Genomic DNA, 12,506 nt, shown 5'->3' on the forward strand with positions numbered 1-12,506 from the left:
TCTGTACATACACTATGTATGTACACAGAGTGCTTTGGTTTTTAATGCACTTGGGATGCATTATCTGCTTACGGACATCTGGTCGAAGGCTGACCCAAATGGACAGCCCTCTGGCTACAGCTGCTCAAACTCCCCAGCTCCTTTTAACCCCGGTGCATCACCCAGCCTCTGCTCCAATAGCTGCCTGTTGTCTGCAGTAAATAATACTTTTTGCAGTTGGCAATGAGTGCTATCTCTTCAAAAATGTTAGCGTCCTGCCAGAAAAACACCCAAATTTCTAAGGGTAGCTATAAGTAGCGTCAAAATTGAGGATGCACATTTTATCCGAGATAAAATTACTTTTTTTTATTTATTTATAAGGTTTTAAAATTCAAGTTTAAAAAGACACTTCACTCATCTGTGAGAGTTTAAATCTCTAACAACTTTAGTGATATTACATCTGTGAACCAGCTACTAAGATCTGCCTCATCATTTCTAGTAGCAAAAATAAACTATAATACCTGTATTTTATAAGATAATATGAATACCACCTACTGCTTCAGAAGTATTGCAGCTGTCAGGAAGGACTTTCCTTTCCCGAAAAGAGCACTCTGCTCCTGCTATGAGCACATCCCACTTAAAAGTAAAGCCTCTACAGAGATTAGCTGGATGCATAGATATAGAAATGATTGGAGAATTCCAGTCTGTTGCTTTACATTTATTAGCGAAATAAATTGTGTTTCATGATGAGAACAAGTAATACTTAGTTGTTATTTTCTGTAGTGTTTAATACCTCTGATGAGGACAGTGGCGTTCATAGATGATGCTAGTTGATATAAGGGGGTGGAAAAAACCCTCCTCTCACTCCCTCTACTTTTGTTGCCAGAATAATTTTAGTGTATATTGTTTTGTTTGGAGTAATCAGGCTGAAGTACCATTAGTCCAGCTTCTCATCTTTTAATTACAGACAGTTTATTGTCTATGCTGTCCCACTTTCTGCATGGTTCCCCACCAGCCAGCTAGACTTAGCAATCTCCATTAATTTAATTTGGCATTTCATTCAATCAGACAGGCTGTGAACATGATTTTTTTTTTTTTTTTTTTTTTTTTTTTTTTTTTTTGCATAACACAATGCTTATTCTTAATTGATGTCCTTATCAGACATTGTATTTGCCAGAGCTGTAATTATTGGTCAGGCAGCAAAATCAAATCTGCCCAAATGCAGTAAAGATGTTCTCTGGTGAAATTATTAAGATACAGTACTTAGACCTGCAAAGTAATTTAGTTTTGGTCTGTAATTACATCTTTTGGGATCGTTATCTTTCTTTTTACTCATAAGGATAGTGTAACCTCTGAGGAATTAATTTGCCAAATATGAAGATAGAACTGAGATCCTTGCCATAATATATATTTGTGCAAGTAGATATTATTCTGTATAAAAATATGAGCATGTTCACACCATAAAAGAATGATCTTATTAATAGACATATTTTAAAAATATGGCTTGTAATTTTACTGCAGAAATACTGGAAGTTTAATCTTTTGAGGCTGCCACTTTCCATAAGCAATAAACTGACATTACACATGATAAATTTGGATGTATGACTGTCTAAAATACAGATACAAGAGGATATTTGTATAATACTATGACAGAAGCTAATCTGGTACTAGTTCTGCAGGTCATAGTTCTGCATGAAGACAGTGAGAATTTAGTCTAAATATACTATCCTACGAAACTTCGAAATGAGTATTTTGACTAAACATTAACAAATAGTTATTAAAGGACTGTCAGTGTTCATGATAGTTAGATTTGAACTCTGTTTCACAGTAAGGGTTGGGATATGGCTTTCCCCCCAAAAAATCATTCTATAATCTTTTCTAATAAATCTTTTATTTATTCTCAAATTTATGAAATGTAATCTTTTAGTACAGAATTACTATCTTTCCTTTTAAGCCAAATATCTTACCTGTCTCCTGGTATGTTCTGAGATGATAAAATGGGTTTCAGTCCCATTCCAAAACTATTTTGTTTGAAATTTTCTTTTCTTAACCCTTATTCACATTCCACGGTTGTGTTTTTATTATTTGCAGCAACAATAATTCTTCCCATGGTCTTTTTCTCCTTGTTGTTGCATTTTTTTAATTAACCAGGAGGAAGAATTATTTAGAAAATCTAATGGATTTGCCTGATTAATCTAATTTTACTGTTGAGCATAAAAATACTAGGATTATAAAAATACATTTTTGTTCCATGGAGATAAATAAAGGTCTGTGGGCTCCTATAAGTCTTAAGTTACTTACATATCTCTGTCTTTGCCCTTTTTGGGTAATGAATAGTGGGCGTGAGCTCTAATGTTTTTCAAGTTATAATTTCACCACAGTTTGATTGATTTAAAGACAGAAATGTACAGAAGTTGTGATAAAGTCTAATGACTAAACGTTGTAAGTAAACTAATTTCTCCATTAATAGCAATCAACAGCAAAATTTCCACTAATGTTTGTAAGTCCAGAATGTTATTCTCTGTATCCATAACACCTTCAAAGTTCGTCATTAGTTTTACTTTTCCTCCTTTCAGGCATGGGCTAGGACGGCTCAGATTTGCAAATACCATTATGTTTCTATGGTGTAAGCTGCTGTTTTATTTCTTGCAGTGGCTTCTGACTCATCACAGTTGCAAAAGAAGAACCCAGACAATAGCCCCTATTTAACCTTCTGAGATTTCTGAAGATTTTTTTGGAGTAGGAATTCAAACTCTGCGAACATTTAATCACTGCTCTGTATTCCTAACTCCCAAGATTTTTTTATGAAGCTCACCATATAAGACTTCTATCTTAAAACACCAGTTCCTTGATTCATGTGAATTCATTAGCCTTAGAGCTTTCAAGACCAAAAAAATAAGCTCTGGTAAATGCAGAAGATAGCTTGAAAGCTCAGATAGCATGGTGCTGCGATGATTCAAAGCAGCAAATCCCTTGACTTGTAAACTGATATCTTAAGGTTTGGCTCATGATACTTGTTTTTTGAAAGTGTGTGGTTAGTAAAAGTGGGGCCCTTGTATACTATTTAAAGCCTGGGCACGCTCAAGGAGTTGATTTGGTCTTTGTTAGGGTATGTGCTGGGGGAAGAAGAGGGGACATGAATTTTCTCTTAGCATTACAAATACACACCCTTCCGATAAAAGGTTAATGAGGCTAGATGTTGGGCTTCAGTTTTGATGGCTGAGGCTAAGAGAAGAGCTTCAACAAGCTATTTTAGAAATAATCAGTTTTCTTGACACTCCCTATGCCAGGTATTGGTAAGGAAACATTCAGTCTCTCTCATAGTAGCCTTCAGGTCAATTCTTACGGATTTCAGTAGGATCAAGATTAAATCCAAGTGCTCTTGTACAATAAAGAGCAGAGGACTAAACCGTCATAGTTTTAATGCAATGATTTGCATGACGAATGAAAGCTGCGATTCACAAAAAGTTCAGAAGAGGTTTCGTTTGCTTGTAATCCATTTCGTAAAATCAGCATGTTTGTATGGTCTTTTTTTGTGGCAGTAAGTTATGGTACTCATGCCTAATATATTTATCAAGACTTAAAGTGCAGTATGCTGAATTTCTAATATCAAAGGAAACAAATAGTAGGTTGTAAAACTACTGTGCCTCTCATTTGGATGACATTGCAGAAATTGCTTGAAAATGCAAAACTTATGACCATTTCTGTAAAAATGGGCTGACAGTGTGTATTGCCAAAGGATGCTGAACAGATTTTATTCCCAGTAGCGACAGAGTTAGGGTGCTCGGAGACCTTTGGATGCAAAGGTTTATGCAAAATGATGCTAATTACTATGGCTACGTAGCTTGCAAAGTGTTACGAGACAAGAAGATAGCTGGACTAGATGCTGCATCTTAATCTTTTTCTGTCCCACTGAAATGCAACAGGTGGGACACCCAAGAGTAACCTCGGCAGGCCAGATTGCTGCATCCAGCCTTTAATTTGGACGCCTGTCGTCAAGCACAGGAATGCTCTGCACTGTTTCCGAGGGGTCTGGGCAGGTGATCCTCTGGAAAGTAAATGGAGAAAAGTGTTGACTGCAACAAGAGTAATTTCACAAAAAAAACATCTTTACCAAATTATTTTACTAAAATAGACAAGAACCCCTTGTTCTGTTAGAGTGATTTATAACTGTTCCCAGCTGATCACAAAGTGTTTCTAAATTAAAAGCCATTAATTATAGCCTTATATAGATACAAAGATATGCAAGAAGTGCTTTGTAATTCCAACTCTGCACTTCAGGTGAGAGCTTTTTAAATTACTTGGACCATTGGAGCCACCTGCTTGACTAAATGCTGAGAGCCCTGTGTTTCAGTACTCATCAGTGCATTGCAGTGTTAACATTGTTACTGATTTTTCTCATTTCTCCAGGGCAAATACTAATTAATGGATACAATTCACAGCTGATTAGCTGTAGTTTTTTCAGTAATTACATTCRCAGACTAACTGTTCAGAAGAGGATTTCTAACCCAGTTCTTATTTCACTCTAAGCTTAATTTGTTTTCTGAATTGTTTAGGTCCTTAAGATAATAACCATTTTATTTTCTTTTGTTGTTATAGGTACCATTAGATAATAAGGAAGTTTAATCTTAAAAATACTTACTGATAATTGCTGTGTGTCTTAAATGGATTTCTAATTCAGAGACAAAAAATAAATAATTTTAGTTACGATCCATACTAACAAAAGCTTAAATATGCCAGGTTTTGATGTCAGTGCCTGAATCATATACAGTAGAATCTTAAATATTGAYGCCCAGTAACAGAATGAATGTAAGGACATATAGTTGTAACTTTTTGCTTTGACTTTCTTCATTTTGCTTCCACACTCTTAATATTAAGTGGAAAATTATGTTGTCATTTTCTCCATTGTTTTACTTTAATAAAACACAAAGGAAGAAGAACACTTAGCATTCAGATCAGCAGTACCTGTGATAGGAACAATATGTGTAAATCCAAACAACGTAGAATTTTACCGTTTAAGATTTAAAAATAAAAAACATTAAAAAAACCCCAGCTACATTCCCATTTTGAGATGCTATAGCTCCTGGGAAGTTAAGCTCATTAAAACAAAGTTGGGTTTGTTCCCAAATATTTACCCAGGGTTAGAGCCATTCTTGCCTGTTGTACCTACTGGCACTTAGGTATAATTTGAAAAACTGACTCTAGGAAAAAGTTGTTCTATTAAAAAGTTACTGTAGGAAATAAAAGCTTCTTTGCAGCCATTTGATTTTTTGGTGTAAATGCTTCTTAGTTCCCCACTAACTGATGCGCAAGAAAATCTATCCTGTTGATCTCAAGCTTACTACTCTGGTGAGCTTAAGTACTAAGTCCTTTTGCCAAAAATACACACACACACACACACACACGCACGCACGCACACACATGCACACAAATCCTTTTTTGTCAAAGAAGTAACTTGATTATGCATTTCTATTTAATTTTTTTAATTTAAAAGAATGGGTGACATTCGGGCATTTAAAATGGCTGATGTTACTTGAGTATCTATTTAACTGAGGATAACAGTTTAAATGGCTGTGAGGCAGCCTACGTATTCTGTTAAGTCCCCTGTTGCTTAACACATGTTACAGCTTTAAAGACTGAGCACATGAATAGAGTTCTATACTTGTGGAATCAAAGTTTGGATGCTACAAACGGTGGGTGTCCAGCCCGTCTCGCCTTGTTCCCCATGGTTGTCTTGGTTTTTGCTGTCCTCTGCCATTTGGTCAGCCTGGACTCGCAGCCGGTTTGCTCACCACGCACACAATGTGCCAATTGCTTGTGTTCGTCTGTTTTTTGGGTTTTTTTTTTTTCATCCTTTGTCATTATAGTTCTCTTTTCTTCCTCTTTTACTCCATTTGGCTTTTGTCTGATTTTGAGAAATAGATTTTGGAGCTTTCAAGGAAAGGGACTTCCCTGGAAGGATCCCTCATGGGGCCACCACTGCTCTAGGGTGCTGCTGGGGAGAGTTGAGGTCTGAAACGTTTTCCCGCTGAAAGGCACCTCGTGCTGGGAAGGTGAATTGAGCTGGGGCGAGGCAGATGTTTCCTTTCAGGACAGATTCCTGACACCTTGTGATTTCTTGCTTGAAAAGAACAACAATTTCTGTAATCTCTATAGTTACCCGTCATCATACACTTGTTGCAGAGCTTAGGCTGCTGGTGTTGTTTTTTGCCACTCTATTTATTTATTTATTTATTTACTTACTGACAAAGCAAAAAAAATTAAATATTTTCAAGACCTGGCAAGATAAAACCTTCCTCAAAAATTGTGAGTTGCAGAACTCAAAAATAGTGACTTAGGTAAGGATGTTTAGTGTGGCTTCAGCAATAGTAAAGTGATGGGGCATTGTAAAGACAGCAGAGGGATTTTCTCTCATTCGTTACTTGTATTTTGCTTTTCAATGTGTGCTGTGCCTGATCATATATTAGAAATGTGGAAATGCTTAAATTTGTGGTTTGGTGTTTACATGGCAGCTCGTGACATGCATGGTATCGGTTCCTTGAAGCAAAGACTGCAGAGTGCCTGTGTCCTCTGCGAAAATGAGCAGAAATAGCTACCGGACTACCTGCTTTTTTGCAAGTGCCATTTAAGGGAATAAGACAAACTAAGTGCCAGTTAGCCAAAAGCTGATCATCTCTTCCTTTCTATGCTCAGTCCCTAAAAGAAAAAGCATTTATCTTCATCGGCCAATTTGCACAATGGAGAGCTTGGATGACATAAATTGATGGCATCCTTGACCATCCGTGTGTGAGCATCCATGAGTCGCATCTCAGTGGAGCAAGTGGTCGCTCAGCCTGCTCCACCCTGGGTAGCTCTCAAGGTCTCAGCATGAGGTGTTTCTTGGATTTGTAAAACCCTCAGCAAAGTCTTCCGGCCTTAATGTTCCCAGGGGATGTGGAAGCTCAGCTGGAAGGAAGGATGGACAAAAGGGAGTTGTTTAGCTTTTAATTTTGTGGCAAGAATGGGATTTAAAGGAAATGCTGTAGACTCTCTGCCTTCCTCTTCTTGACCTTCATCTCTTTTAAACCAGCTCTACTCAGAATAATAATACAATAGGTTACTTCCAGCTACAGCCATCCTCAAGATCAGGATCATCTGCAGAAATACAATAATGTGTTCGTAAAGATGCAGTAGAGTTGAAATGCCTTTTCTGGAGAATAGCCTTTCCCTAAGGGACACTTAATTGCCAGAGTCATCCCTCGGCCTGAGGGGTGACTTTGCTCCGTAGACAGGGAAGGCTGAAGAGCTGCACTCAGAGCTCTTCCACCTGCTGTCTGCATCCCCAAGTCTGTGCAATAATAATAATGTTAAAATCCAGTTTGGTTCTGACTTCTAAACAGCATCAGCAAATTTACATCTTACCTGTTTTTCAGAAGCAGTTCTTTTCTATACCAGTGATGGGGTAAAGAAAGGTTTATCGTGGCATGCATTAAAATTCAAATTTTTTTTTTTTTCAGTTTGGAAACAATAACAACTACATGAACATGGCAGAGGCAAATAATGCATTTCTTGCTGCAAATGAGGTAGATGTTTTTCTTTTTATCTATGTTCATATTCTGCTGTTTGCTTTGATAATTTAACAGACTTTGAATGGCTGAAGAGTGAAGTGCTGAATTTGTGTGTTTTATGGAGCACAAAATAAAGACTTTAATGAGAAAGAAAATAACCTGACAGCTCTCCATTACTAGTCAATTTAGCTGTCCATAAGGCTGTTACTTACATAGCATGTCAATAGAAACAAATCTGCTTTATGTATGAAAAAAAAATTAAACAGAAGGAAACAGATAAAGGCACAGTAGGTGTACGTTTTGAAGGCAAGCTTAGTAAAAGTCCTTACTAGCTAATGTGCTAATTTCTGGCATAGATGCAAACATTTTGATTTGGGTTCTTCATACTCATCTAAGTTAGAAAAACAAAACCAACTTTGTTGCCTGATGCACATGTGCTGGGTGAAAGCGGGCGAAGCTTCCGGCAAGGATGGAGAGCAACGCCCAGCGTCRGAGCTGGTGGTTGAGCTGACCCGTCTGGTCACTGGCTTTGAGAAGGGAAATGGGGAGAAGTACATCAGCTCCCATGTTCCCGTATTTGCCCTTCCAGTGGCACCTCCTTACAGGCTGTKGATGGACCATCAACAGGCCAGCGCTGGCCCCAGCTCCAGGCAGAAGCCCCATCTGCCCGTCCCGAAGAGACAGCAGCTCTCCTTCCAAGGGCCGCGGCAGGGTGAGACGTGCAAGATGGGTCTGGCAGCGACAGGCATAGCTAAATACATGCATGGGGTATATGCCATAAATGATCTTTCAAATATAAGGAAAAGTTAGCAAACTGGGCAGCCTTGCCTTTACGTGGTGGAAGTGGCAATTCAGTCCTAAGTATTCTTGTGCGCTTTTAAAAGGGATCTGAGATCTGGGAGAAAGGTGTAACAATAAATGTGAAAGTTAGAATTAAGAGTAGTATTTTATGAATCATTTATACAATGGTCACCATCTCTTCTTACCCAGCAAGACTGCTTAGATAAGGGAATATTGTTTGGCACTAGCTCCAGTGTTATTTGTGATAATGAACACAAACCCCATCTGTAATGACAACATGATGTTTCTTTCTGTTGAATTTCTTTCCTACATTTGAATCAAACATTGATGAAAGCTCTGCTGCCAGCAGCTGTTCAGAGACAATTTAATTCCAGCTGTGATAATTCACCGTGTCAGACATTGGCTGTTATATGTTGATACAACAGTTCTCCAGATTTGCATTTTTATCAAAAGGAACAAATGTTTTGAACATTTCGGTACAGATGGCATTTAACCATGCACACAGTTTTTTTTAAATATGTAAGATATAAATATTTGAAAAGTTAATAACTTTAAAAATGCGATTGGTAAGATAAATCCCACAAATGTTATACCATCTTGGTCATCACAGCACCTCTCTGCAATCCCAAATTGCATACTATTCAGACCCTCTTTACAATCTGAATAGCCCAGTGATTTGGATTTAAGACTACTTCACTAAGGGGCTTTTTTTCGTCTTAGATTACATCTATTTCATCTTCATTCTTAGGTCCTTTATATGTTTTTAAAAGAGATATATGCATACTTGGACAAATTATATTGTGAGAATTAAATTCACATTTAAAAAATGTTAAGGTATTCATCAATTTACTCTCCCTTTTCTAGTAAGCTGTAACTATTAAGATTAATGCTGCTTCTAAGTAAAATATTGTATTATTGTATAGCTCTGTTATATATTTATACAGCTGTCCCCAATTTATTCTGTTAGATGGGGAAGGAAGATCCAATTCTTATAATTACCACTATCTCATAAATATGACATGTAAAGAGAGGTTCAGACATACTATAATAATACTGATTTCACTGAACACCTTTGCTTGAACAATGAATAAAAATATGATTAAGTGTTAGTGCTTGCATTAAAAGTGTTAGTGCTTGCATTAAAGCATGAACCTAACTTTGCAATTACTGCATTACAATGTATTTAATTATAGTGTTTTTACATTAACATGAATGTAGCTTTCTCACTATGATTTTGGGCATAAGCACGGCTGAGCTGGAAGCCCATTTTATTCCTGTAAATAATGCCTTAACAGTATAATCCTAGAGCATATTCAGGCTAACAAGCCACACGTTTGCTTTATGTTTTCTGTCTCTATGTCATGATTACCACAACCCATTTTAAAGCGCCTTAAATATTTATTGAAATAATATTTCAAGTGTTAATTACAGTGGTAATGAAAACAGCCAAATGCCACATATCAAGAATGAGTGTTTATCCGTATTGTTAATGTGATATGTTAGATTTCATTAAGCAGTAATGGGGTAGCAAATGAGTCACAAATTACAGTTGCATCTGTTACTAGACCACATTAGTGCCAAAATAACTGCAAATGCAGCCATAGGGTTATGTTCATTAGCCAACCACTTCTCCTGGCCAATCCCTCCTTTGTGTTGGCGGACTCGGGGCTCCACAGTAAGAAAAATTCACCCCTTTGTAATAGAGCCATGGAAGCCCAATGTCCCCCGAATCGCGGCCCAGGTTTCCCACCTAGGATTGAGTTGCAGGATTCGCCACCGAGTGAGAGCTGGAGACTCTCCGCAGCCTTTTCCCGTACCACAGCCTGGGACCTCATCACTTCTGGTGTGAGCCCAGTAATGACAGCTGACAGGTTYGATATGCAAGCAAAGGTTTTCCTTGTGTTTCAGTTTCCATCTTCTCTCGAGCGGTTATTAATTTATATCATCATTAACAGTTTGAAGGATGACAATTTATGGCAGTTAATGAGATCTTTTGCTGAACGTATCATTTTTAAATTAACTGGCATTAAGTCACTCTTTCAAACAATGTAAATAATCCATAAAACAGTCCCCCCCCCCCCCTAGAATTTTTGAACTAGTGCAAACAAACAAATCCCAGAGCAGTGTTGCATGTCCAAAACAAGACAGAGTGCCTGTTTGAGGTTTGCCAACTGCCCGATTTGATCAAGACAGTCCTGATTTGGGTACATATAAAATGGCCTAATTTCAAGTGCTGCATTTCTATTATTAAGCAGCAGCGGACCTGAAATAATATATGAAAGTTCGTTTAGCGCTCAAGAAATTTGAATGAGTGTAGCTCGTTTGTTTTCCAAATAAAAGTCAGCACTGTTGAAGCCAGGTACAGACTCTACTTGAATAAAGATTATCTTTGACAGACACATGTGCACGTACGAACATGCACAAACCCCAAAGATATCTGGCAGTAAACGTTTTGCTCAAGGCGTCTTAACAGGTGTTTAGTCCGTAACAGACCTACTGCGCCAGCAAAGCTGGCGTGCTTCCAGGGCCCCTGACGCTGCTGGGATCACCCACCCTGCTTTCGCCTTTCTGCCCTCCAAATTATAACCCGCCCGCAAAAGGGTGCTTCAGGGATGGAATTCAAAGAGAAATAAAACCAGATTTGTAATATTTCATGTTTGTTAGTGGTTAAGAAGGAGACGAAAGATGTGGAATGGTCAGTGCTGAACTGATGGTGTTGTGTGTGTGTTGCAAAATTGTCAGTATTTTATGAAGCATGAGAGTAACGTAAGCTGTTTGTGCTATTGCACTAACATATCAATAAAGTGGCAATTTGTTATACAGCCAAATCCAATGTAGCTGATATTCAGACTAACAACAAAGACAGATGTTGCTAATTAAGTACGCATTAAAAAACTGTTAATACTGATACTCCATTAAAGCCATATGATAATGAGACTTAAATCTTTAATCAGAATGATCCACAAAGCCCTTTAGTATATGAAACTTATAAATTTTACGACGTATAGAGCGCACGTCGAGGAGCGAAGCAGTGTTTGGGCGGCAGGCCCCGGAGCAGGCCCTCACGGGGCGCCCCGCGCTGTGCTTTCCTTAGCAGACCTTCCACACGCCGAGCCTGGGAGACGAGGAGTTCGAAATCCCGCCGATTACGCCCCCGCCCGAGGCGGACCCCACCCTGGGCATGGCCGACGTACTGCTGCCCTTTCCCGGCCTGGGGGACCAGCTGCCCGCGCCGGGGAGCGAGTTCACGCCGCAGTTTCCTCCGCAGAGCTTGGACCTTCCCTCTATTACCATCTCCCGAAACCTGGTGGAGCAAGACGGTGTCATCCACAGCAACGGGCTGCATATGGTAGGTCCTGTTCTTTGTGCGTCTCGGTTGCCTGATGTCGTCTGTCAAAATTTAGTAGTATAGATTTGTTTAATGTCTTGGTTTTAACTGACCTCTGGGAAGATATGTGTGATTTCTTGGTATTTTGGTCGTGCCAAGCACTTGCTAGTACTCTGCAGTGGTGTAGCAGTGCTCCCCATGAGGGATGACACATGCTGCCAGTGCCACCCCGCAGGCAAGGGTACGCTATCGCGTGGTTCCCCTGCGCGGCTGGCAAAAGTTTAAGTGTTTAATAATGGTGGATTCAGCCAAATGCACGTTGTTGTTAAGATATAGGGTGATGCTACACTGTGTGTAAACAGGTCGCTCTCTCCTGTGAAGCAGCAGTCAGGCTTTCTAAACGTAGAGTTTTAATTTTGGGATGGGATATGGAAGCCCATGTCCATTGGTGTCGTGTGCATCCCGAGTACTGCAGAAGTTGAAAATCTGCTGTACGGTTGCTGCTGGCATCAGGAGCTGAAGGAACGTTGTGCTGGGTAGATGAGGAGAGAGCAGTGGATGTTGTCTACCTTGACTTCAGCAAGGCTTTTGACACTGTCTCCCATGACATCCTCATAGACAAGCTCAGGAAGTGTGGGCTAGATGAGTGGGCAGTGAGGTGGATTGAGAACTGGCTGAATGGCAGAGCTCAGAGAGTTGTGATCAGTGGCACAGAGTCTAGTTGGAGGCCTGTAGCCAGCGGTGTCCCCCAGGGGTCAGTACTGGGTCCAGTCTTGTTCAACTTCTTCATCAATGACCTGGATGAAGGGACAGAGTGCACCCTCAGCAAGTTTGCTGACCATACAAAACTG

The 12,506-nt window shown here is 39.2% G+C and overlaps 1 protein-coding gene across 1 annotated transcript in view; it reads left to right on the forward strand.

Moving 5' to 3' along the window:
• Positions 1-6,775: 6,775 nt before the first annotated feature.
• TOX3 (TOX high mobility group box family member 3) overlaps positions 6,776-12,506 on the forward strand; it is a 27,682-nt gene continuing 21,951 nt past the window's right edge. The window contains exons 1-3 of the mRNA XM_026068807.1: positions 6,776-6,826; positions 7,476-7,541; positions 11,422-11,676. Coding sequence (XP_025924592.1) covers positions 6,776-6,826; positions 7,476-7,541; positions 11,422-11,676 — 372 coding nt within the window. The remainder of the gene's footprint in view (positions 6,827-7,475; positions 7,542-11,421; positions 11,677-12,506) is intronic.

Source organism: Apteryx rowi, unplaced genomic scaffold (assembly GCF_003343035.1).
Source record: "Apteryx rowi isolate R43461 unplaced genomic scaffold, aptRow1 scaffold_28, whole genome shotgun sequence".
Taxonomy (NCBI): domain Eukaryota; kingdom Metazoa; phylum Chordata; class Aves; order Apterygiformes; family Apterygidae; genus Apteryx; species Apteryx rowi.